Source organism: Periophthalmus magnuspinnatus, chromosome 9 (assembly GCF_009829125.3).
Source record: "Periophthalmus magnuspinnatus isolate fPerMag1 chromosome 9, fPerMag1.2.pri, whole genome shotgun sequence".
Taxonomy (NCBI): Eukaryota; Metazoa; Chordata; class Actinopteri; order Gobiiformes; family Gobiidae; genus Periophthalmus; species Periophthalmus magnuspinnatus.
The window spans coordinates 23,501,894-23,529,636 of NC_047134.1; the positions used below are offsets into that span (position 1 = coordinate 23,501,894).

At 38.9% G+C, this 27,743-nt stretch overlaps 1 protein-coding gene across 1 annotated transcript in view; it reads left to right on the forward strand.

The window, feature by feature from the left end:
* Window positions 1–27,743, forward strand: part of LOC117375674 (dmX-like protein 1) — a 91,453-nt gene that overhangs the window by 30,447 nt on the left and 33,263 nt on the right. The window contains exons 17-37 of the mRNA XM_055224281.1: window positions 784–903; window positions 1,607–1,831; window positions 3,019–4,304; window positions 5,200–5,458; window positions 6,565–6,698; window positions 9,010–9,196; window positions 9,283–9,393; window positions 9,977–10,146; window positions 11,587–11,684; window positions 11,796–11,961; window positions 14,234–14,362; window positions 15,375–15,483; window positions 16,136–16,647; window positions 16,905–17,126; window positions 18,335–18,433; window positions 19,261–19,428; window positions 20,426–20,623; window positions 20,719–20,795; window positions 22,892–23,013; window positions 23,446–23,679; window positions 26,992–27,200. Coding sequence (XP_055080256.1) covers window positions 784–903; window positions 1,607–1,831; window positions 3,019–4,304; window positions 5,200–5,458; window positions 6,565–6,698; window positions 9,010–9,196; window positions 9,283–9,393; window positions 9,977–10,146; window positions 11,587–11,684; window positions 11,796–11,961; window positions 14,234–14,362; window positions 15,375–15,483; window positions 16,136–16,647; window positions 16,905–17,126; window positions 18,335–18,433; window positions 19,261–19,428; window positions 20,426–20,623; window positions 20,719–20,795; window positions 22,892–23,013; window positions 23,446–23,679; window positions 26,992–27,200 — 4,835 coding nt within the window. The remainder of the gene's footprint in view (window positions 1–783; window positions 904–1,606; window positions 1,832–3,018; window positions 4,305–5,199; window positions 5,459–6,564; window positions 6,699–9,009; window positions 9,197–9,282; window positions 9,394–9,976; window positions 10,147–11,586; window positions 11,685–11,795; window positions 11,962–14,233; window positions 14,363–15,374; window positions 15,484–16,135; window positions 16,648–16,904; window positions 17,127–18,334; window positions 18,434–19,260; window positions 19,429–20,425; window positions 20,624–20,718; window positions 20,796–22,891; window positions 23,014–23,445; window positions 23,680–26,991; window positions 27,201–27,743) is intronic.

The following is a 27,743-nucleotide window of genomic DNA, read 5'->3' on the forward strand; positions in this document are numbered from 1 at the left end:
ATAATATTATTTCCAATAGAGGTGAGCGTCCTCTAGGGGAGAAGAAAGAAATATCCAAATATGTCATAAATGTATGTTAAACCGTATCGTTATTTGTAAAGGATTAACTCAACAAACATTTTATTTCTACAAAGGGCCCAGAGAGAGCACTCAGACTTTTAAAAAAAATACAAAACACATAACTGCATAGGACCATTTAAAACATTAAAAACTATTAAAGTGCATTCGTGGGACCAATCTATCTAGTTTTGCATGTCCTTGAAATGTATTCCATTTTTGGGAAGCAAAATAGCCAAAAGCTTTTTGTCCCATTTCAGTTCTAGTGCAGTCAGTCTTTAGATATAGACAATCATGAGATCCTGTATTGAAAGTTCTTCTTCACTTCTTCCCTCCTCTCCCTCTCTCCTCCTTCTCTCCTCTTTCTCTCTCCTCCTCTCCTCTGCATGTGTATTATAACTACAGAATCCAGTAAAGAAGGAAAGGGTGCTTCAACAATTCCTTTCTGTAATTCCATGGGATACAAGTTTTGTTTCTATAATAAAATGTATAATATAGTTATTTTAAGTAGCTACATATCAGCAAATTCCACCTATATAGAATTCTGACATTTTGATGACTTCTTACCATTCATAAGATATATATTTTATTTAGTTTTAAATTGGTAATCGCTATGGCAACTCTTTTTTTTAAACATACAGATGGGCAGTCTTGAATGTTGTGATGTAACATGAATGTAACCCATTATGTCATAGCTGTATATTTTTGCATTATGTCTTTCTATAGGCTCTAGTCCTCCGCTCTTCTCAGCCCGGTTCTTCTTGGTGGTGGTAGAAATAACGGGAACGGGCCGATCACTGCTCCACATGTGGCATCTATGTCTCAACGCTCTCTCTGTCGGTTTGGGTGAGTTCACTTGTCAATATTGCATAGTTTTGTTCCATTTTATGAACTTAAAGGGCCCATATTACGCTATTTTCTGATCTGTGTTATAATGTTATTTCCTTATCACAAACAGACCTGGAGTTGTGTTTTGTTTCACATGTGTTTAACACACCAGCCCTTCATATTTAGGCTGAGTTTTTCTCTCAAACAGAAAACACTCTGTTCCACCTTGTGATGTCATGTGGTAATACAGGAAGTGCTCCACTGTGTTTTTAAACTCCATACACCTTCACTAGAATCATTTGGTTAATTTCAGCCCTGGAATTTCCAGTCTCTATTAAATTAAAGGTAAAGGAGCTGTTAACTTGGAAACTAGCACTTCATGACATCACAAGGTGGAACAGAGCATTTTGAACTTTGGAGATGTAGACAGACTAAAAATAAAGGGTTTCTCAAACGTGAGTCGGCTTCAGGCATGTTTTTGATGAGGTAACAGCATTATAACATGGCTTAAAACTCACAAGAGTCCATTTTGTGAAATATAGGACCTTTAAACATAAATCGCATTTGAATGAATGCAGTTAGCAAATTGCATGGGCTACAGTTTTTATTATATCATATTAATAAGATATCTTGTCTTTTACATAAAACTGCATGTTCTGATTCAGACAGAATATTTTTCCCAAATCGTTCGGCCCTAATTCTTTTCTTTGTGTCTTTATAGACGAAACAAATGCAGAGAAGGACCTTTCTACATCCTCGTTCACCAACAGCTCCCAGTTAAACTTTAATTTTGATTCAGTGACTCCTCCTGTGACGGTGAAAAGTAAACCATGCACTTCAAACCTGCAGAGTGCGTGTCGCCTCTGCCTCACCTCACAGAGGGTCTACAGCCAAGAGCTCCCCCTGCCTGTGGGAGTGGAAGCTGTCAGTGTGAGGCCGGCAGCAGGTACAATATGAGACAAAAACAAGAGAATTATTCTTGATCATAAGATAAGAATTTGTTTGTTTGTTTAAATTAGGATGTTGCTTATTTATTATTAGTATTATTATGTATTGGCAAGAAGCCTCAAATTAGTAGTATTATATATTGGCAAGAAGCCTCAATATAAATAGTTGGCACAATAGCTTCATTTAATGCATTGTCCTAAGGCAGGTCTTTTACATGGCTCATGGACAAACTTTTTTCAGTAGAAATCTGACCATAATCTTTTGAGTTTTGTAGCTAACAGAAAAAAAAATACACACACTGAAAAATTTTAAAAGTAGTCAATGTAGCTTATGTTCCCATGGACTGAAATCATATTTAGGACAGACTTTGTACAAGTGACTCTTTTGTATAGTTCAAAATCAAAACTCATCATCTGAGACAGGTGCTGGGGTTTGTAACTGACGGCACAAAGTCGGGGATTAATTTGGATTTATGAATTTATAATCATCTTGAGAATCAAACATACAATTTGAGATTTTCAGACGTGTTATAAATCCATTATTTCATATCTGGGAATTAGGACCATTATACATGCCCGGTATCTATGTATTATAGAATTGTATCAAAAGTTTACTTAGTGTACCAACTGTGCTATACAAATAAACTTGCCTTGCCATAAGGAGAAAAACTAAGTAATTCAAAATGCAATACAATACAAACAAAATCAAAACATAAATGATTATCCTAAAATGAACATTAAAAGAGAAGAGTGCAGAATAAAAACCTGTCAGTCATATGCACAGCTAAACAGGATCATTTGGAGCCTGGAAGTAGAGGCCTGTCTCACATCTTCAGGAAGACTGTTCCAGGTTTTAGCTGCAGAAAACTGAATTCCCCATGGTTGAGTCCTGGTTGAGTCCTGGTTGAGTCCTGGTTGAGTCCTGGTTGAGTCCTGGTTGAGTCCTGGTTGAGTCCTGGTTGAGTCCTGGTTGAGTCCTGGTTGAGTCCTGGTTGAGTCCTGGTTGAGTCCTGGTTCTCAGTCTATTCTCTGAGCCACAGGAAGCCAGTGCAGAGACCTGAGCACAGGATTTATGCGCTCGTACTTTCTGACACAATAAATCGCCGTATCAATATTTATATACAAGTAATCCTACATACATCTGCCTTTTTAAATGTAATGTTATGCATTTATGTGCTTCCTCCAGGTCACCTCAGTGGGTCCTGTTCACTTCCTGCGGGACATGTGCCTTACCTCCTCGCGACGTCCTGCTCTGATGGGACAGTTCGCTTCTGGAGGTGCAGCGTCATGACCTCTGACCCCTCCGGCACACCAGAGCCACAGTACCAGTGGGAAGAGTGGCCTTTGCAAGTAGAACAAGATCTTCCCAACAACAGCGTAGTCACTTTACCCGGGTCACCCATCGAGGTCAGCTGCTGCCACACAGGGCGGATAGCTGTGGCTTACAAACACAAGCCAAACTCACCTTTGAACTCCACCCTTCTGAACTCCGCCCTTCTGAACTCCGCCCCTCATCACAATTTGACACTTTTGACCCCTCCCACTCTTATGTCTTCCCCTCATCCCCACTTAACTAGCACACACTTGGTCCCAAAACTTGGCATCAAACACAGTCTAAACTCCCCTCTCAGCCCAAACATTCCCAACAACAGAATTCCCAGTGTCCATATTGGCATCTTCCAGTGCGAGTCCACAGGAGGGGCTCAGTGGATCCTAGAACAGACTATAGTCTTGGACAATGTGGACCCCATAACTCCCAACGGCATAAGCGACGTCCCATCTGAAAATATCCCAAATGGAGACACAGAATATTCTATACCTTCTGGGAATTGTAGTGGTTGGACTGGGAAAAGTTTGGTTCATTTGGATTGGGTTTCGCAAGAGAATGGTTCACATGTTCTTACCGTTGGCATAGGAACAAAGATTTTTATGTATGGACTTTTGTCTGGTAAACCTCCTGAGTTGGGGTTATCGTCCTATGGCAGCAAAGACCACAGCTTATCTCAACTTGTACTCCTTCGGACTGTGAACCTAGTGTCTTCTGTTGAGGGGACTTTACCCATCCCCGTGTCTCTATCCTGGGTCCGAGATGGAATCTTAGTTTTGGGAATGGACTGTGAAATGCATGTCTACTCCCAATGGCAACCGCCTAAACCAACTCAGCAGTCTACTTTAAATATCCCAGACACAGACATCAGCAGCAGCGTGTCCTCCATCTCCTCTGCTCTTCGTCAGTGTCCAGAAGAGCCGACCACAACTCCGACGCCTTTCATGCCATCTTTGTCCCTCCCCAAAAGGGCATCTACGAGGTCAATGATGAGTTTAGCGCAGAAACTCAGTGGGAAGAAGACTGCATATGATCTGCCTGTTGAAATGGAGGACTCGGGACTGTTCGAAGCTGCTCACAACCTTTTCCCCACTCTGCCCCAGTACCACCCATTTCAGCTACTGGAACTTATGGATTTAGGGAAGGTGAGTAATTAAAGTATACCTATTCTGCAAACTGGACTTTTTTAGAGCTTTTAACCATGCTATAGTTGTCTCATTCTCATTGACCCTCTCGAAAATGTTTTTGGAGTGATCCTTAATCGCTTATTTTTAAGACGACAGTTTGCTGATCAATCTAAGTTTTCACTGTCACTGGTACACGCCCACTGTGATGTACGCTCTTTGTTCTTCAATTTCTGTAGTAATTTTGGTACAAATGGAAAAAAAATAATCTGCTGCTCGCTGGTGTGATGTCCAGCTATCCATAAAAGGGACAATAGCTAACTGACTCATTGTTCTTTTCTGTATAGTTACTTACTTTGTATTAGGCTTGCACAGTTTTGTAATAAATACCACAGTTAATTTTTTTTTTTCAAGTAATCGTAGCAATTGGATTAGCTTTGAAAAGTAGGATTTGATATTGTAAATAACTCAATAGCATTTCAGAGAAGGCTAAAATATGAACTTCTAAACTAATGCAAGTATCCCATGAATTTCAGAACTACATGTATAAAATTAATCTATAAAAATGGGTTATTTTGTTCTTTGTAGAGGTCATTCTGTTATTTAATTTAGTTAAGTGTAGTCTTTATTTGAAGGGATAAAGTACAGACACATAAAAAACTACATAAAAACCCTCATAAAAAAACAGATGTTGTGCACCAGGTTATGGCCAAGTAGCTCGTTTCCATCTGCAGTCCTTGATTTACAGAAATAAATTATACAATGCAAATACAACAATAAGAATAATTCCTACTGTCTACTTTCTTGTTTGGCTTTTTACCTCAGTTGGGAGATCGTGCCACTTGTTTATTGCTTTATAGGAGTTTCTCTGTTTGTGCAAATGAAGTTTTAACACCATATATTGTTTTGTTTTTAGGTCCATCGTGCCAAAGCCATTCTCTCACATCTGGTGAAGTGCATAGCAGGAGAGGTGGTGTCGTTGAGAGACAGAGACACACATCCTGAGAAGCGTGTGCGCTCTCGGACCATCAGCGCAGGAGGCAGCACAGCCCGAGACCTCAAGATCTTTAGTCAAACTGAGAAGTCATCTCCAGATTATACCGAGATCAGCTCTGTGCCTCCTCTGCCTCTGTATGCCCTACTCGCAGCTGACGAGGACTCTGCCCAGAAACCAGGTGTGAAGGATCACCCTGCATTACTATATCAACATTCACACAGTTTTAATTAATTTGAACAAACTGGTCATTCACATGTGTTGGAACTGCATACAAATTGGATATTTAACATTAGGAATTGTGCTTATTTACAGCAGGGCTGGGAAATTAATCGAAATAATTGTGTAAGTTGTGTATTTAGTTTAATGTATTGGTTTATTTTAACAGGGACCAGGTGTAAACACATTAATCTCATAGAAGAAGAGACACATTATACCAGACTTAGCTAAAGTTAGTTTCCATGTGCTGTCCCTGGGCAGGTTACAAACAATTAAAATACATCTAAATATAAATCTATTTACAGTTAAACCCATCTGCTCTCACATTCTTTAATTTGAAAACATCACACTCCACATTTTATAATCGAGATTTTGAAAAATTGCAAAATCGTGAAATTGAGGATTATCAATATTATAAGTTTATTCCTGACTTTATTATTTGCGAAGCAGTGTTATAGTTCAGTTAAACAACTGTCATTGTAAAAAAACAAAAAACAAATTTGAACTGTTAAAATCAGATTGAATATCTCTACAAATGTCACTGAAGGCAGTTTACATTTTCATTCTAGTCATTTCTCATATATTGCAGAAATTGTAAAGAGTCAGAAAGATTACCTTTAATTTTGATTAAACTCAAAATCATCCACTGTCTGAAAAAAATATACTGCCATATCATCCAGCCCTAGCACATCATTACCAAAACTTGAATGTCCTTTTACAGAAGCCACTAAAGAGGACTCTGTTAATACCTTTTAAAGCCTATTTGATCATGTGATGCTAGAAGTCGTTATCAATGCATTCTCTAGGCAAGGTATAACACAATTTGTACACAAAGTAATTCAAAGTGTTTTACAGAATAAGAAAGACATTAAAACTGAAACGCTGTTTCCTTAGTTTTAGTCCTGACTCCGGCACCAGCAGGAGGCAGTGCAAGATGGTTCATATGGCACTAACATGTCAAAGATGTACTCTGTAGTAATCTGTAATGTGCAAAGCATCATGGTAAACTGCATGTGTCAGAGGTATCATTTTAAGTAACCCCTGTGTGTTCTGTTTGACCTTGTGTAGATAAAGTGAGCAGTGTGAGCAGAGACAGTGGCCACGGGTCCAGCCACACAGACGCTTACGACGAGCTCTTTCACACCCCAACCTTAGGAGAGCTGGACCCTCTGGATAGTGACCAAGAGGAAACCGGGAACAAGGTCTAGTTTTACTGATCACATTCAGAACATGGACTGTATAAAGAAGTGGACTAAGTGAGTGTGACGTCACCCATAGAGTTTGGCTCCAGTCAAATGAAGCTCATCAAGGCTGCAGTTATAGGGGTGAATTTGGAGCTGAGTTCATGTTAGAAATTCTGACCGCAAGTATCATAGCAACCAAAGAGCCAATATGGAGCAAGGCTGTTGAAGCTAATGCTCCTTCCTGCTTGACAGCATAGCTAAGCGTCCACCCCCTGCCAAACCAGTGGTGCAATCAAACCTGTTGCTAATGCTAGGGGAGTGACTGCAGGAAAGAAGGCGCCTGATTTGTCTTGGGTTAATACTTTTAAGACCAAAATGAGTTACAGAGAGTGAGGTGATAGTTTTCTAATGTAAAATAAATTGGAGTCAGTGTCGATGGAGCTGGAACTGCACCCTATGCTCACTTCCTATTTGGAACGCAGCAGCTAGCAGGTTAGCTGTGTCCATTTATACATACAGTCTATGGTTCAAATGGAGGCAGGGGCATGGGCGTATGGAATATTCAACCTTGATTCACAAATGTTGAATGATATCATTATTAGTTAGACATTGAGTTCACAAACTACCGTTTTTTCCAGACTATATGTCACTCCGGCGTATAAGTGGCACCAGCGAAAAAATACATAATAATGAAGAAAAAAAACATATATAAGTCGCACTGGACTATAAGTTCCATTTTTTGGGGAAATTTATTTTACAAATTTAGAGACCAAGAACAGACATTTTATCTTTAAAGGCAAGTTATAATAATAACAACAATAAAATAGAGAATTGATCTCGCCGCAAATCACTAAATCCAATGAATTCTTCATCCTCAGTGTCGCTTCTGAACAACTCAGCCAGCTCCTGAAAGTAGAGGAAGTGCTGCTTCTGCGTGGCTGTCATACTGGTACACAAACCTAGAGTGTGTACCAGTGTGACAATAACGAAGATGTGAAATTGTATATTTTAATAATTTTGTATATAATCCACGTCTGAGTATAAGTTACACCCCCAGCCAAACTATTTTAAAAAAGTGCGATTTATAGTCCCGAAAATACAGTAATCCAAATTAATCTTGTTGCTTAAACTCCTTTCGTTTGGCAACTAGCACGACTTTGGGGTTGAATAATCATACCAGTTTCTGAGGCAATGTTTATTTATGTTGATTAAAATATATATTGAACTTTTGGTTGTGAAGCTGTTTCATGTGGATAGGCGATATTACAGTGATATTAACTGTAAACCAGGTCAACAAATCTGCAATGTGAAGAACTGTCCTGTCCTCCAGCTCAATTTTAAACTTTTAAAGATAAAATTAAAATGAATAGGCTCTGTGCATATTAGCTTTGAGACAAAGTGAGCTAAATAGTGTGCTAACAGTCACTTTTATTAAAATCGGAAAATATAAAATAAACAATGTATTAAAATTTGCATAAACCCATTTGTTTTATATGTAAAATACTTATGTTTGTGGCATTGTTTTTATATTTATTATGCCTCAAAATTAGCATTAGTGTTAGCACTGAGACACAAACATGACAAACAAATACTTCACCAGAGACACTTCTGTGTTTAATTTGTGTAGTGTTTAACATGTTGTCAGTGACACCCACGCACCGCTCTCTGTCCACTGCCTCATCTTTAAATATTTATTCACTTGTGACTCCGCAAAAAACCTCAGAGATAAAGCTGGACAGGAAGTAGTGCCACTAACAGTGAGGTGCACAAAGCAAATCAGACATTAGAGTTTAAAGGGCGATTTTTTTTTATTTTATTATTTTATTACTTTTTGACTTATGTTACAATGTTGTTTCCTCTGTCTGTGTTATAATGTTTCCTCATCACAAACATACCTGGAGTTGTGTTTTGTTTAATTCATACATGTTTAACACACAAGTTTTTCTCTCAGACTGAAAACACTTTGTTCCACCTTGTGATATCACGTTGTAATACAGAAAGTGCTCCACTATGTTTATAAACTCCCTATACAGTCATTAGGATAATTTTGGTGAATTGCCCTGGAATTGCCAATCTCTACTGAACAAAAGGTAAAAGGTAGCTGTTAACATGAAAACTACCACTCCATGACATGAATTTTGTACTTTGGAGATGTAGACAGACTAATAATAAAGGGTTACTCAAACATGTGCGAATGAAACAAAACATAACTCCTGGTGTGTTTTTGAGGAGGTAACAACATTATAACATGGCTTAAAGCTCACAAGAGTCAATTTTGTGTAATATAGGACCTTAAAATAAGTCTAAAATGTAATAAATTCTGTTCCAGGTGATAGACTTATCCCAATACAGTCCGACCTACTTTGGACCAGAACACGCTCAGATTTTGTCCAGCCACCTCCTTCACTCCAGTTTACCTGGACTAACTCGAATGGAGCAGATGTCACTCATGGCTCTAGCTGACACCATAGCAACCACCAGCACTGACCTCAAGGACTGTCAGGGCAAGAACAAAGGTACCACAGTAACATGAATACAACTATATGCCTACTTTTAGTTTTAAATAAATAAATAGGCTGATTTCTGTTCCATTTCTGTCCAGGAGGGGAGACGCTGGATGAGTGTGGGCTGAAGTTTCTATTGGCTGTGAGACTTCATACCTTCCTCTCTACCTCCCTCCCACCTGCGTACAGACTACAGCTGCGACGACAAGGTGAAAATGCAATTTGTTTTATGCCTCCTGGAAAATTAGTTTGAATGATGTTGACAAAATCTGCAGCTTCTGGGATTTTTCCAATTTACTGTAACATGTTTTGAAATACAAATTTAGACTGTAATTTTTTTTTACTGCCGAAATATCTGGTTATGCTATTTTTGGAAGGTTGTGCAGTTCTGGTCTAGTCCAGGTTTAGATTCCAGGATTAATCTCAGTTTATAGTTTAGGTGTAGTTTTGATGCAGTATTTGTGTGAACGCATCCTATGAGAATGTAGCTTTTTCCTGAAATAAAAAATTTCAACAAGCACTTAGAGAGGGGGACAGAGAGAGAGATGGTGACACACACACACAGACACACACACAGACACACACACAGACACAGAGAGAGAGAGATACACACACAGACACACGCATGGAGAGAGAGACATAGACACATAGACGCACACAGAGACAGATGAGCACACAGAGAGACAAAAACAGAGAGAGAGAGAGAGAGAGAGAGAGAGATGGAGAAATAGAGAATACTAATTGTAAATCTGAAGTATTGTGATTTTATCAGGTATCTCTTTCCCCTCTCAGGCCTGTCCACGTGCCATTACGCCTGGGCCTTTCACTCTGATGCTGAGGAGGAGCTGCTGAACATGCTGCCTGCTCTACAGAAAGACGAGCCCACCTGGTCTGAGCTCAGGTCTATGGGGGTGGGCTGGTGGCTCCGCAGTACCAACAAGCTCCGCAGGTGTATTGAGAAGGTCTGTACCCCTGAATAATATTCAAATATATTATATAACAGTAATACAACTCACAACCAGATTAAATGACCTGGCTTTTTGTTTTTCAAAGTTACACTGTGCCAGAGGTGTAGGCAATATATGAATTTATGATTAATATCGTGAATACTGTCTTGAGAAGATGAAATTTGGCGGATTAGGTCAATCTAAAAAAAATGCAAAAAAACTCATTAAATGGAACAAATGAAATTTTACAGCAATTTCAGTTTTTATCTCCTAAATCCAAGCGTCCAAACAGTGTGAATGTGCTCATTGGGTCTTCCTGTAAAAATAAAGATAAATACATATTTAATAATAATAACGATCATAATAATATTAATAATAATAATCATAATAATGATCATAATAATGATTGATAATACAAAAAACTGAAATAAAAACAATACAGTTGTCCCTTGCTATAACACAGTTCACCTTTCACATTCTCACTGTTTTGTGGATTTTTTTGGTGCAATTTTGCATGTTTTTCACAGCGTATGAACACGCATTGTGTTTTGTGTCCTGATTGATTAACAATGCTCTACAGTCCCCTAGCCAATCTCCTCTGTGCCGTGTCTCCTGTACAGTACAGAATGCATTCAGCCAAATTTACATAAATGTTCAACATTACAGCAGAGCAGTGCCAGGATGAAGAAGCACAGTCAGAGGAACTGTGAAATACACCTGAGTCACTATTAATTAAACAAGAGAGAAATGTGAGAAAATGTAAATGCTTGTCTGAGAAAAGTATATAAAGTGTGTGGTGAGGGGTTTTACAGCCTTAAAACATATATGATAATTGTAAAACAATAAAGCTAACTACTTTGCAGACTTGGCCTCTTGCAGGTTATTTTTAGAACATAATCCCCATGAGGCCATTTTGACAATCCAACAAAAATGGGCTATCGGGATAAGCAAAGAAAATATATATAAAGATATCTTTTTTTTTTTTTTTTTTTGTCATTATGTGATGTAATATGGGAAATGCTCCACTGTGTTTTTAAATTTCATCCATCTTCACTAGAATCATTTGGAAAATTTAAGCCCTGGAATTGCCAATCTCTAATGAACTAAAGGTAAAAGGAGCTGTTAACTTGAAAATTACCATTTTATGACATCACAAGGTGGAACAGAGCATTTTGAGCTTTGGCGATGTAGACAGACTAATAATAAAGTGTTACTCAAACATGTGTGAATCAAACAAAACCTAACTCTAGGCATGTTTTTGAGGAGGTTTTTGAGGAGGTAACATAGGATCTTTAAACTATTTTTTATTTTTTATTTTTTTTAACATAGGATGTTTAAACTATTTTTTCAAAGCTGCTCTGTAGTTACTTCTACTATTGAACATCCATTACAAAAGATTGCTAGTAATTTGGTTAAAATAAACTCAATTTCGTTTTTCAATGATGTTTTTTTCAGGTTGCCAAGTCCACTTTCCAGAAAAACAATGATCCTCTAGATGCAGCTATATTCTATCTGGCTATGAAAAAGAAGGCAGTCGTCTGGGGCTTATACAGGTACCAAAAACTCGTATATTAACTGAAAATTTTTCTGAAAAATGCCTCCCACTTACAAATTGTGTCCTGTCAGGCTCCTGCAAACTGAATCACTATCCCATTTTCCCTCAGATCTCAAAAGAATCTCAAAATGACAGAGTTTTTCAGCCACAATTTCACAGAAGATCGGTGGAGGAAAGCAGCTCTGAAGAATGCCTTTTCATTACTGGGGAAGCAGCGGTTCCAGCACTCTGCCGCCTTCTTCCTCCTCGCCGGATCGCTCAAAGACGCTGTAGAGGCGAGTATAGAGCAGCGGTTTTCCAACTTTCACACCCTGTACCACCTGCAAGATAATGTTTGGCTTTCCGGGTCCAGACTTGGTATCAGGAAGGGAAGTTTATTTGTATAGCACGATTCATAGACGAAGTGCTTTACAGAATAAAAAAGAAAATTAAAATCACAATAACAAATCAGAACATAAATAATCATCATAAATTTACATTAAAATAGGAGAGAATGCAGAATAAAAACCTTTCAGTCATGTGCACAGCTAAACAGAACCATTTGGTGCCTGGATTTAAACACTATCAAAGTAGAGGCCTGTCTCACATCTTCAGGAAGACTATTCCAGGTTTTAGCTGCATAAAACTGAAATGCTGATTTCCCATGTTTAGTTCTGTTTGGGTCCATGTTTTAGTCCATGTTTTAGTCCATGTTTAGTCTATGTTTAGTCCTGACTGTGTGCACCAGCAGGAGGTTGGTCCCTGAAGTCCTCAGATCTCCTCACATGTCGAAGATGTACTTTGATGCTTGACCATGGAGAGACTTGTTCACAAGCAGAGCTGCTTTAAAGTCTGTTCTCTGAGCCACAGGAGTCAGTGCAGAGATCTGAGCACAGGACTTATGTGCTCGGACTTCCTGGTCCTAGTCAGGACCCGAGCAGCAGTGTTCTGGATGTACTGCAGCTGTCTTATGCTCGTTTGGAGAGGCCAATGTGCAGGCCATTACAGTAGTCTAACCTACTGGAGACAAATGCATGGATAAGTCTCTCCAAGTCTGATTTTGACAGTATACCTTTGATTTTTGCAATGTTTTTTAGATGGTAAAAAGCTGTTGTTGATTTGATGTAGCCTAAATTAGGGTGAAACATTGTCTAACATGAGACTAAACCAGGTCTAAAATTAGGCTTAACTCGCATAATAAAAACATAAAATTTCAATTGGGCTTCGTCATGGATAAGATGGTTCTAAATAAAGATAAACCCAAAGAAAATCAAACATATATTTAGGACAAATACTTTGTGAAATACACAAAATAATTCCTTTTTGGTTCACTGACTATTCTCACTGTCAGCATTATTACGCAGTAGACCTCTTGCAGCAACAACTTCTTGTACTTAGATAAGGTTAAAACAAATAGCATAAACTCATGGGCCATACATTTATCTTGTAAATAATGTAATAGCATACAGCAATTGCAATATTTCTTGTTTTGTGCAGTCAGCAGAATGTATGTTAATACAGGGTTCCTATCAGAGCTAAAATCCATCAAAATGCAGCAAATTACACCCATTTTGTACAAAATTTCTTGGGGACTATGGTCACAAAGTACTATTGGAATGCAGAGAATGAGTTGTCAGCACTTCTCAATATGATTGCTTTCTACCAGAAAATATTTTGGGTCCATCTACATAACAAAATATAATGTTTTTGCCTTGGTGTATAATTAATTTGCAATAATTGTGGACTTTTGTTATAGTCTTGGGCTTGGCCCACATCTTTAATATAAAAATTGTATAAAAATGTCCTTGAAAAGTCCTGGAAAATGATTTCAAGCAAAATGTTGGAACCCTGTAACATGTATATGATTGGGTTCGGATTTATTGGCTAATCGTTAAAAGCCATTAGACAGGTCAGTTATATCTGAAGAACTAAAAAAATGTTATGATGAGAATTTTAGAAGCAATAATATGTTTCAGTTCAATCTATATTCCAAAAAATATAAGATTATGTCGAATGTGTCTAGCTTCATGAAGTCAGAGGCATGTAGAGAATTGGTTACAAGATGCACACACTGTATTAGACTGTGAATAAAAGTTAATTAAGCTTTCAGTCAGATTTCAGTAATAAAAGATTTTCACTATTGCAAACATACATATATACATTGCATATTACTGTGTTCGCCTTTTTAAAAAACCTCTATAACCCATAAATGATACTGAATTTTGATTGTTTATTACTACTATTACCCTTTCAAGGACATTATGAGGCCATCCTGTTGTTTAACCTTTAATGCTCTCAGCTTTTATCTGCCATTTTGCCTCCGGTGCAGTAACTTCTATTATTTTAAACATGTGAGTAAACTGGACCTTCCTTTAGGCCTTTTATGGAAATGAGCTTCACCAATGACTTTGTGTTCTTTCCAGGCAACGCAATGTGAGATGCATCTGAATGAAGCCACAGCGAGAACAGCTAACTCTGTGTTATTAATGTGATTTATTCTGTGTTCTATGTGTATGTGTGTATTTCACTGGCCAAAAGGAGAAGTGACAAAATATTCTTTTTTTGCAGGTCTGTGTGGAAAAATTGCAAGATCTACAGCTGGCTTTAGTGATCTCCAGACTGTATGAATCTGAGTTTGAGACGGCGTCCACCTACAAGAAGATCCTACAGAGGCATGTGTTAGGTCAAGACAAACAGGTGTGTGCACATGTGAATGAAATAGTACTTAAAGGTTCTATATTATGCAAAATTGACCCTTGTGAGCTTTAAGCCATGTTATAATGCTGCTACCTCCTCAAAAACATACCTTGAGTTGATTATTATTATTCTGTCTACATCTCTAAAGCTCAAAATGTTGTGTTCCACCTCGTGATGTCATGAAGTGGTAGTTTTCAAATTAGCACTACTTTTTTACCTTTAGTTCACTAGAAATTGTCAATTCCATGGCTGAAATCACCCAAATGATTCTAGTGAACAGAGTATTTTCAATTTGAGAGAAGAATTACGAAGCCGAAATATGCAGGGTTTGTGTGTTGAACATGTGTGAATGAAAACAAAACACAAAAACACAGGTCTGTTTGTGATGAGGAAAACAGCATAATGAGAAATCAGAAAATAGCGTAATATGGCCCTTTTAAACTGAGACAGCACAAACATACATTTTGCCGATGGCATATTAGATAGTTGCAAATATTTAAAATGCAAAAGGAGGGATGAACGTTTGTTTAACGGCACCCATTTGTACCATTCAGTTTGGCTCGTGTTTACCTTCTGCTTTACCTTCTGCTGCTGGGACTGTTCCTATACAACTTTTATTTCAGCCATCAATCTGCCTAATTAAAATGGTGGAACAGTGTCTAAAATACACAAAAAAGTAACAGTAAGTTCCTAAATCAAGCCTGTGCTAGAAAACTTTTTAATTTAGTGGAAAAAATGAAGAAAAATTGTTCGTCAGTGGGTTAAGAGAATGAGTAGAGGTGCTCTGCTAGGATGTGGCTAAAAGATTTAAAACGGATAGGTTGAGTGAAACAAAACACTCCTCCAGGTATGTTTTTGAGGAGGTAACAGCATTATAACATGGCTTATAGCTTACAAGAGTTACCGGTACTTTTGTGTAATATAGGACCTTTAAGTTCTAAAGATCTTTATTTTACTGAACAGAACAAACATTATTGCATTAAAAACACTAAAATATTACTTTACGCTTCAGATTGGAGCAAACTTGGACCCTTTCTTGAGGAGCATGGCATACTGGGTTCTGGAGGACTACAGCAGAGCCCTGGACACTCTCATCGAACAGCCTGCTAGCACAATCTCAGGTACATTTATGGAGTTTTTATGAAGCTTCTAACTTTATATTTTATCTCTCAAAATCCTTGTTTTATCAGAGTCGTAATGTTGCATGTACATGTAAATCTTGTTCTGAAAAATTGCAGCCATTTTGGTTCCAGGGCTCCTAATATTTAATTAAAGAGTCTTCTGCATGATTAGCCTCGAGAATAGATGAGAAAATGAACTTCTTTCTGACTGGAGCCCCCATACTTTAGACTTGAAGCAAGATTAATGTCTCTCTGCTACACGACTCCCATAATTGGTATTTAACAGTAACTAAGAACGTGTACGCACTACTTAACTCAAACTCCGCACCTTTTGGCCTTTTGAAATAGTTTCACTGAAATTAAATTTTGTACACGTTTTCTCAGATCTCTTGCATTGAATCAGATTGTTGGATCCTGTTTTTGGTTCACGGCAATTTATACTATTTATACCAATTTATACAATTTTGTCGGCTGATAAAGCATTTACCCCAGAACTGGTATGGGTCTTCACAGACTGTATAAAAGAAGTGGACTGAGGGAGTGTGACATCACCCACAGCGAATTTGCTATGATACTCACGATCACGAGTTGTATTTGCATATAACCCCATTTTCATATTTTTCCATCTTGTTATGATTTGTTTTGGTTACAGAAAGTCCTCAAACCGTCTCCTTGTGTAACCCAGACGTCTTTAACTTCTACACTTACCTCCGCACGCACCCACTCCTCCTCCGCCGCCATTTTGGATCTTCTGATAAATCCAAAGTGGGTCTGACTGCTGAGTGTCGTCGGGCAGATTCCATTAGCCTTGACGAGCGAAGGCTTTTTTTCACTGCTGCGTATGCTCACCTACAAACCGGCTGCCCCATGCTGGCGCTGGAAGTCCTCTCTAAAATGCCCAAAGTCCGAAAACGATCCGAAAGAAGGGAATTAAGTTTGGGAAGTAAGGAAGTGTCGGAAGAGTGGTCTCAAGCTGCAGTGAATGGATACGAGTCCGATAGCTGCTCGATCAGTCACTCAGATTCTGTGTTGAGTTTTGATTGGAGCCAGCCCTCCCTCACGCTGCCCGATGAGGCTCTGGAGCTCAAATGGGACAGTGATAAAGAAGAGGAGGAGGAGGAGGAAGAGGAAAAAAGTTACAACAACAGCGTGGTCCAGGAAGAGGTTGGTAGATCAGCCAAATATCATAATTTAAGCCCATATATAAGGTATCAACCAAAAACTCCACATTTACATTTTTAGTTCACTTTGAAATACTTGTACGCTTGTTGTGTGGTGGTTTGGAGTGGTCTGGAGTAAGATTATTGCTACTTCAAATAAAAAAAAAAAGCATAAGTGCATTAAAACCACTCTTAAAACTTCAATTTCTTGATGAAGTTGGGATATAAATGAAATTGTTTTCCACGCTCCTCTGGCTACAGGACACACAGAACGCTGGGTCATCGCTAATGGAGTCGTTGCCCGGGGAGGAGTCTGAGGACAGTGATGAGTTTATTGTTCCGTCTGATGACATCCTCGCGGCACAGCTCAAGTTCACCGCCTGTTTAAAGATCATGACCAATGAGCTCCGAACGCTTTCTACAGGCTACGAACTGGACGGAGGGAAGCTACGGTATCAACTGTACCAGTGGCTAGAGAGAGAGGTGGGTCCACACAACAGTATAGACAAATCATAGACTGTTATATGGCCATTACTAAAAGCAGGGTAATGGTCTGTATGTATGTTTTTTTCTATTCAATTCAATTCAAGTTTATTTATATAGCACAATTAAATCAGACCTATTGTGCTTGTGTCTGCTCTATAGTTATAATCTCTGACACTTGTGGATCATTATATTATAATTTGCACATTTTAAATCTAATACGACTTAATAAAAGAAACAAGCACACTGAATTCCACGTTAGAAAACGGCAGTGCCCAATGGCAGCTAACGTTGCCGTAAACATCATCGCAACAAAGCGCTGCATGCTGTTAGCTCCTCTTATGGATAGCTACACATCACATTGGCGAGCAATGGATTTGTTTTCCATTTGTACCAAAATGACTACGCAAAACTGCCGAATCCTACGAGTATCAACGATTAAGAAAATAAAACTGGAGAAGGAAGTGTGTACGTCACAGTGGCCATGTACCGGTGGAGTTGAAAACGAAGGTTGATAAGAAAAATGGTGTCTTGAAAATGAGTGATTAAAGATTAATCACTCCAAATACCACTTCAGAGGCTCAATGACAAGAAACGACAAGAACATGGTTAAAAGCTCTGAAGAGTCAATTTTGTAGAATAGGTCTGATTTAAAACAACTACAGCTGACCAAAGTACTTCACAAAATAGTAAACAAAAAACAAACATACAGACACACAATACATAAGAAAAGAACAATAAAACACCACGATATCCTGTCTAGTATTAAATACCAGGGAGTAGAGGTCTGTTTCAGTCTAGTCTTAAACTGCGTGAAAGACTGAGAGGATCAGACAGGCAGAGGGCGCTGTTCCATAGTCTGGGCGCTGCCACGGAAAAGGCTCCGTCTCCTTTGGTCTTGAGCCTGGGCCCTTTCACACTGTCTAAGGGTTCATCTTTGCAAATTAATTATCTTTGTCAAGTATATTGTTTTATTATTACTTAAAAAATATTCACTTTCAGGGTTTGAGCATTTGTGGATCTCTCAATATGTGAGTCATGCGTCCTTCTCTCAGTGATGCTCTATTTTTTGATCCAACCCCCCTCCCGTTACAAAAGACCCTGAAAAGTTCAACATTTGGAATTTTTTTTCTCTCTAGAATTGTAATCATCAGTTTTATAATAAAAGTTTTATGAATGACTAACTTCAATGTTTATTCTTGACGTAGGTGGTGGCTCTCCAGCAGTGCTGCAGCTATAGACCCTGCCTTCCAGAGCGCTGTGCCCAGGGAGAGGGCCTCTTCTCTGGGGTTGGGGAGGAGGAACAGGTAGGTCTCATTTATCACAAAACATGTTCTGATAAACTGACTAGGCCTGTCACAATAATCACTATAGTGAGTGAAAATTGGAACTATATATTTTGGTTCTTAATATTGATAAGGAGTACGATTTCTTTGCAAAAGTGGGGAGATTTGGGGGGATATTTGTTGTAAAAACCTGCACATGATGATTTTATTTATATCGGTATGGACTGTAGGAAACATCATGCATTGGACATGTTGGGGATGTTTTATTGTATTTAACTCCTAATGATAATGATGAACTGATAGTCTTATAATGTAATTGTAATGAAATGTGTATTCACCTGCTCAGGGACTGCAAAAGGAAAATAGCAGTAGCTAAATCTAGTACAAAGCATCTTTTGTTTTGCAAGATTAATTAATTTGTACATGGGAAGGAAGATTTGAGCTGTAGAGGGGTGAATATGTCCCTTTTATGTCTATCTATTGGTACACTGGTTTATATGTTGCAGCTCATGTCTTTTAATGAAACCGTCTATTTAAAAGATTTACTGGGGTTATCTTACATTATTTCAATCTTAGTGACAAAAAGTAGCTCCAGTATTATCATGTATCACGGTGCCTCACAAAGACAACTCCATGAGGATAGAGGACAGGATTCAACCACACACAAAACATAACAGACTGAATGGAAGGCTTGAAGCTGTAACACTTTAAATTTGGGGGTTTCCACTTTAGCATTAGTCCAGTCATGACTTAAACAACTTTAAATTAGACAAACTTTATTACTTCACAAGGGAAATTACTTTAAAATTGAATGAAATTGAAGAATAATAAAACCTATATATTTTCAGGTGTGCAGCCCAGGTTGTGCCCCTCAGAGGAGCAGGAGACACTGGCTGTTGAGTAACCAGCCTTTACTGCGGATGTTCCTGAGTTACTGCAGTCTGCATGGCTCCCATGGCGGAGGACTGGCCTCGGTCCGAATGGAGCTGATACTACTGCTGCAGGAGTCGCTCCAGGTCATTTAACAAGGAAATAGTTTACTTTTAATTGCTAGGATTAGTTCATTAAAGATCGCATATTACACACAATTGACTCTTGTGAGGTTTAAGTCATGTTATAATGTTGTTACCTCCTCAAAAACATATTTGGAGTTGTTTTTTGTTTCATTCACACATGTTTGGAGATGTAGATAGGCTAATAATAATGGTTTACTCAAAGCTCAAAATGCTCTGTTCCACCTTGTGATGTCATGAAGCGGTCGTTTTCAAGTTAACGGCTCATTTTACCTTTAGTTTAGGCAAAATTGGCAATTCTAGAGCTGAAATTATCCAAATGAGTCTAGTGAAGGCGTCTGGAGTTTATTCCACCTTGTGATGTCATGTAGTAATACAGGAAGTGCTCCACTGTGTTTTTAAACTCCATACACCTTCACTACAATCATTTCGATTATTTTAATCCAAGATTTGCTAATCTTCACTAAACTTCATGTATTACCACATGACATCACTAGGTGGAACAGAGTGTTTTCAGTTGGAGAGAAGAGCTTAAAAAACCCTGCTTATATAAGAGTGCAACCTAAATATGCAGGGTTTGTGTGTAATGTGTGAAGCAAACAAAACACAACTCCAGATATGTTTGTGATGAGAAAACGACATTATAACATAGATCAAATAATAGTGTAATATGGGCCCTTTAAGATGACAGTGGTTCAAGCGTTCACCAACCAGTCAGAGGGGTTGTGATTAAATCCCGGCTATGACCAAATACAGATGTTGTGTGCTCAGACTAGACCCTTCACCCACCTATGTACTACCCCAGGGCATCTGACGCTACAGAAGGAGCTTGTTGTGTATACCAGCATTACCATATGGCATGTTGTTATGTACACATGAGCTAGCACAATTAACATATCAAAGTGGAACTACTTTTTATTTGGCTGTTCTTGTTCTTATAAATACCACAAATATTTAACTTTTGAATTTAATTTATCGATTTGTCTGTTTCGATTTGCAGAATGAGACAGCCCGCCCGGTGACCACGCCCTGTTCTCAGCCCCATCTCGCCTCCATCCCTCTCCTTGTGGCCTGCACTTCTAATGTTAAAACGGTAGTGGCCAATCCTTTTGTTTACCTCACCAACCTCAGCCATGACCTTTTGCAAACCATCAATGCTCTGGACTCTCCACCTCATCCAGATGTCAGTAATAACAGCGTGAGTACTCCATATTAGTTTTTTTTAATATTTTTTCTTTTGTTTTTGTTTTATACCAAGAAGTAATTTGTTTATTTATTTCATTTTATTTTCAGATCTATGTCCTGCACACTTTGGCTGCCTCTCTCTCAGCCTGCATCTATCAGTGTTTGTGTGATGGACAAACCTACAGGTATGGACTTCTGCATGTAAAGCTACACTATGTAACTTTTCTAGTCTGCCAACTGCTTGTTTCCATGGAGATGCGATTGCATTGCTTGGAATGCTCTCCAGTATTGCAGTTGATACCTTGCAGCTGATGTTATCCACGTTCCCTGGGGGTGTGATGCTAACTGTAGGCACTGCTCTGTCTGAAGGCCTCTTAGTCACGTTAGACTTTAATCTGAGCTTTATTTTAACACAATCTGACCAGAAAGAGCTGGTTGGAACAACAACAGGTGAGCTGATTTGTGCTGCGACTTGTGAACACGTCCTTCTCAAATAACATTACAGTCACAAGCTAGCGAGCATTAGCCAACAGTTTTTCAGTTAGTCACTCTCACTTTTTGTTGAAAATCAAACTCCTAAACATGAACGCTCAGATTGATTGCAGACTTCTGAAAATGTGCTGTTTAAATAGTTTTTGTCTGGTTTTCTTGAGTTTTCAGAGAGTGTTTGCTTATGTGTGCAAATGCATCACCATGTTAACTGCTGAACATTCCACCATAGACATACATGTACAGCACTCCCAGCATGTTGTCACTCAATAAACCTATCCATCTCCATAGAGACGAGCGACCCTGCTCATAGCATAGTAATGCATGTTGTCAGGGTATTTTTGAGCAATAAAACCTCTCCAATTGAATAATGTAAGAAATTTAATGCCATACTGTGCAGTATTTCAAGCAAAGCAATACACCCCCAACCTGCACCATCCTGCACCATTAACTTTTGTCAAATTCAATTCATATTGTTTGTATACTTTGGTACAACTTGTGTGATTAAATAAACAGCCAAAATGTGAGGCAGTATTTGGTTTAGGATCCACTGGGTTTTATAAATTGCGTAACTTGGAGTAACATGCTAAGTGAGCACTTTCGCACTCTGAGCTAGCATAACTTAATTAGCGCAGCAGTTTCTAAATTAGTGCCGTCTTTGTGATGCTAATTAGAACATAAACTGTCCTGGAGTGCTGAGGTTTGATGAAACTCAGCTCTCGGTTTCTCCTTTATGGGATTTTCTGCATTTACAGCGGGGACTTGCTGAGCTGGAGAGCTGTTGTATTTGCTCCATGTTGTGCTTTGATATTTGACACAGGAGCTTACGCATTAAACAGCTTTGAGAATTGGGCCCCATACTGTGTTTTGAATGAAGTTTACCAAGGCTTTTAACATCGTAATTAAGACTTGTTCAACTTCACCGTTCTTGATTAGGGCAGTATAGTTTTGACCATAGACTGTATAAACTGGACTAAGTGAGTGTGACGTGTTTGGCTCCAGTTAAATGAAGCTCATTGAGGCTAGCAGTTATAGAGAAGAAATTTGAGCCAAGTTTCATATTTGGAATTTGTGCGTATCATAGCAACCAAAGAGCCAATCAGGAGCAGAGCTGTTAAAGGTAATGCCCCTTCCCGCCTGCACCACAGGTTTAGCAGACGGCGTGTGCTTAGCAGTGCTGTCAGTCAAACATGTTGCTAACTCTAGTGGGAGCAACCTTAAAAGAAGGCGCCTGATTTGTCTGTTGTTAATGTTCATATCCTGATTTACGGACAAAATAGCCAAATAAAGATACTAGGATAATTTAAAGCGGGTTAATACGAACATTTTAAGACCAAAATGACAAGTCTGACAGTAGCATTTACTGAGAGAGGGGCGAGAATTTTTCAGTGTGAAGTGAATTGTAGCCAGTGGAGCCAGAAGTGCACCCCTTATCACTTGCTATTTGTAATGCGGTGGCTAGCAGTTTAGCTGTGTTTATATATAAAATCTATGATAAAAGCCAAAAGTTACATCTGTCAACTGGACAAAAAGTTGCAGGAGTGAAGACGTTTCGCTGCTCATCCAAGCCACTTCTTCAGTTCTGGTCAGCTTCACTCCTACAACTTTTTGTCCAGTTGACAGATTAGACTTTTGGCTTTTACTATGGATGACTGGACGACTGAGGGATTACACAGACATCTTCTATAAAGTCTATGGTTTCAGACATTTTTTTCCTGGTATGAATGTCTTTATGTGGAGGTTTGAAACAATTGACTCAATATTCAGAATTCTGCATCTGCTTTTTTCACAGCCACGTGGACCCATTCACTGGGATCGTGTATGAGAGTGTGCTGTTGTCTCAGAAGCAGACACTTAGAACAGTGAGCATGGAGGAGTCTGTTCAGCCCAACACCTCTCCTGCTCAGTGGCCAGGTAAAGAATTGATCCAACGCTTGTGTGGTTTTAATCAGAACTGCAGCTGGCCCTATTTTGGATGTGGAGGTTATTATATTATACAAGTGCTGCTGTTTCTACCTCAACCACATAAAACTCACCTCACATAGTAGTGTTGTCACGTACAACATTGTCCAACTGTTACTACTACTGTTAATACTACCTACTGCTACTACTAGTTGTTACTACCCTCCTCCTCTTTGGACTCTCCTCCTCATCCAGATGTTGTCAACGGGGTGAGTAGATCCCAGATTCAAATGCAGAGGACAGATTTCCCTGTGGAGAGTGTAACCTTTAGCCCTAGTGGAAATCTTAAGAAGTGCGATTTCTGATGCAGTGTCTCATTCTCTCTGTGTCAACACCCCCCTCTGTGTGCCCCCCCCCCCCCCCCTCTGTGATATGCCCCCTCAGGTATCGCCTCTTTAATCCGCTTGTTGAGCTCTGCGGGGGAGGAGAGCCAGCCCAGCCTGTCTGTGCTGCTGTGTGAAATCCTCACTGCGGTCTATCTCAGTCTGTTTGTACACGGCATGGCCACTCATTCCAGCAACGAGCTCTACCACATTATGGCCCACCCGCTCAACAGCCAGCTCTGGGCCAGCGTGTTCGGAGGAGGAGCTCGGACCCCCGTCAGGACACCCCCACCAGGTTAATATACGCTGTAATAACAGAGCATCTGCATTAGCTACATGGAATGAATACAGAGTAGCAGTCGTGATCTGGGTAGCTGGTTTTGACTTGAAGTATCTGAGCGTCTGCTTCCAAGTAATTTCTCTTTGTGCACAGTGACTTAGCCTACATCTTTGTGTAAAAAAAATCTGGGGGTTGTTTGTAGACTCCATGATTACATAACAAAAAATATCCTGGAAAGGTCCTGGAAAATTATTTCAACCAAATTGTGGGAACTCTCAGTAAGGAAGTACAGTGATTGAGTTAAGAATGTAGAGATTTTAATTTCAAAATATATATACATTTATTTTATTTTTTTTCTAATTTAAAGTGACAAGTGTAATTTTCTTATTTGTGTTCTTAAGTCAGCAAAAACTCAAAATGGGTCCTAATGGCTTAAAACAAGTCTAAGCTTTTAAACTATAAACCAAATTGAAAGTCTTTATAATTACTCCAGTCAAGATACACATTCTGAACTCAAACCTTTTAAACTCTTCCTTTGTTTTTGTTGTGTTTAAATACTTTAGTTGCCCTGGTTTCTCTGACTCTGCCTCCTGGGCTTCAGTGTCTCTTTTAGAGGTGACCCAGGAGCTAAACAAAATCAGGTTTGCTAAATGAATTGGCCTCTCCTCTGTGGGTCAGTGAGAAATCCATCAGCCCATTAGTGGGTCACTGCTCCTCACACATGGCACTATTTGTCTTAGAAAAAGAAAAGGGACCTGAGCTCAATGCATCTGCTCTTTTGGACATCTGACACTGAAACAACTCAATGAAAAGGCAGATGTAGTTCAGGGAGGTTAGAACTGTGTGCGAGTTGAGGCCTGGTGTGTCGTCCATTGGTGTTACTCGTGTATTCTTTATTGATGGGAAAAATAACTTGCTCCGGACTACGATGTAAAAAAGAGTTGCAAAAAAAACAACTTTAATTCACAGTAGCAAAATATAATTACATAGCAATTAAATGAAGTTATTCTCAAAAACAAACAATACTACGGTAAAAAACCGTTTGGCTCCGTCCTTACGCTCTGCCTCAACTAGTCAATTTTCACAGCGCGTGGCCCTTTCCTTATGCGCGTTATCGCTCTTAAAGCGACGGTAACACATTTACGTAACTTAAACAATGGCAATCCTAAAATACTTTCAAATCAACGTTAATGCCATAAATCAAATATAGCCCATACATATAAATGAAATATTAGCAAGAAACATAACTTATTAACATTAAAACATCAACAATCTGAATTAGCATGTATTACTAAACATGAACCAAAACTTGGCTCCCACAAACTGTTTTCATTCTCAAAAATCATATTGATACATGCATAAAAGGAGTATTGTAGAGTGATGGTTAATGTGGTTTTCTCCTGCTTATTCGGGGCCAGGGTCACAGGATTTCCTGCTCCCCAGACACTTCAGTACAATACAGTGTAGTGCGTCCTATTAAACGACAAATATTACGCTATTTTCTGATCTATGTTATAATGTTTTTTCCTCACCACAAAAAATACCACACACAAACCCTGCAGTTTTAAGCTGAGTTCTTCTCTCAAAATGAAAACACTCCACATGTTTTAATACAGGAAGTGCTCCACTGTGTTTTTAAACTCTATAAACCTTGACAAGAATCATTTTGATAATTTCAGCCCTGGAATTGCCCATTTCTACTAAATAACAGGTAAAAGGAGCTATTAACTTGAAAACTACCACTTCATGACATCACAAGGTGCAACAGAGCATTTTGAGCTTTGGAGACGTAGATAGACTAATAATAAAGGGTTACTCAAACATGTGTGAATGAAACAAAACACAACTCCAGCTATGTTTTTGAGGAGGTAACAGCATTATAACATGTCTTAAAGCTCACAAGAGTCACTTTAGTACAGGAGACTATGGGTCCCCCCCAACTGTATATTGGCATCGCAAAATCACATGTTGTTGCTGTCATCATGATCATAAATATTTAAAACTAACTGTAAAATGACTGCTTAAAAATGTGACAATTTATCATTTTTATTCTTTATGTTATATAGTGCATTTCCACCTTTATGGTTCAGTGCACTTTACATCAAGGAACCACTCGCCCATTCACACACACATTCATATACTAGTGTACGCAGACACTGGGGGGTTAGGTGTCTTGCCCAAGGACACAGTCACAGCATTCATCTGTGAGAGTTGACATTACGCTATCAACCTGTGCATTAGTGGATCTGACCAACTACCAATGATGTTTATGTCGAGAGCCGGATTTAAATCGCCAACCTTCAGATCAGAGCATGAACACTCTACCAACTGAGCTACTGCTGCTCACTTAAACAGTCAAGAGCGACAGTTTTATATCACATAGATATATTTATTCAAATGAAAAAGTTTAGCCACTGTAGTCTCCCTGCAATTTTTGGCAGACACTGAAGTAAATTATTCAAATTGGTGCATTTAGCAGAGTTTTGACTGATCACATCTGCTGAAGCCGGAACCATATTGTCAGGTCTGAGATTCAAATTATGATGATACAGAAGTTGTAAAGGCAAGTTGGCAAAGCAAGTTTATTTGTATAGCACAAAGTAATTCAAAGTGCTTTGCAGAATAAGAAAGACATTAACATCACAATACAACAAATCAAAACATAAATAATCATCCTAAAATGAACATTAAAAAAAGAAGGGAGCATAATAAAAACCTTTCTGTCATATACACAGCTGCATAAATCTCAAATGCTGATTATCCATGTTTAGTCCTGGTTCAGTCCTGGTTCAGTCCTGGTTCAGTCCTGGTTCAGTCCTGGTTCAGTCCTGGTTCAGTCCTGGTTCAGTCCTGGTTCAGTCCTGGTTCAGTCCTGGTTCAGTCCTGGTTTAGTCCTGGTTTAGTCCTGGTTTAGTCCTAGTTTAATCCTACTTTAGTCCTGGTGTAGTCTTCATATGGGTATGGTGTGGTTCATGTTTAGCCCACGTTTAGTTCTGGTTTGCTTCATGTTTAGTCCATGTTCAGTCCTGACTCTGGGTACCAGCTACAGGACTGAACCAGGACTACATCAGTACTAAACCAGTATTAAACCAGGACTATCAGGAGGCCAGTCCCTGCGGTTCTCAGAGTGTGAAACAGTTCATATGGCTCTAACATATCGGAGATGTAAATTGTTATTATTGCTTTTGTCAGTTTATTCTATTCATAAAAGTTCCACATCTTCCCTCCAGGCCATAGTTTGTGTTTCAGGTGGTTTAGTTCATCTCCAAATATAATCTTTGCAGTTTGCATGGCGCGATATCAAAATTTGTGTTTTGTTTTTTTTAGCTTCTCCGGGTGTGGACGGCTTCGAGCGCAAGTCCCGGCGTTTCAGGCTCTTGTCATCTCGCAGTGGCTCAAAGGAGGAGTCTTCAATGGAGAGAGAGGGACCTCCCAGCCCCCTGTTTGTGCCTGTGGTGGAGAGAGAGGCCACTTCCATTTTTAAGGAGCAGTTTGTCCCTCCAGACCTCAGCATCTGGGATTACTTCATTGCCAAGGTAGCTGTAAATGGCACTTTTTATTACGCTGCTTATTCATGGATGTCAGAATGAGGAAAAAATTCAGATGGTTGCCACAACGATTGACTATTTAAAAGTAAATTAAAATGTCATCAAAATGTTTCATATAAGAGGAAGCTGAAATGCACAAACAGCTGTATTTGATGTTCAGCCTGTGCTCATGACAATTCAGAATTTGAAGTTATGATTTTGGAAGTCTATTTAGAAAGTGCTGTTTCTGCAATAAATAAAAAAACAGCAAATTCCCAAATGTTGAACCATATAATTTTAGTATACAGATTTCAAGTTTCACAAATTTGCCATATTGATTTTGAGCTCCTTCCAGCTGACAACAAGCATTCCTTTCAGTTTGAGAAATACTAGTGCTTTTTAAAACTTTAGTGGGGAAGAAATTGTTAACACTTTATAATAGCACCTTAATTAGCCTTAATAAAGTATGAACCAAGCCTTAATTCATAATGAGGTTGGCGGTTCAAATCCCACTCTCAACATAAACATTATTGGTTGAGCAATCAGACCCTT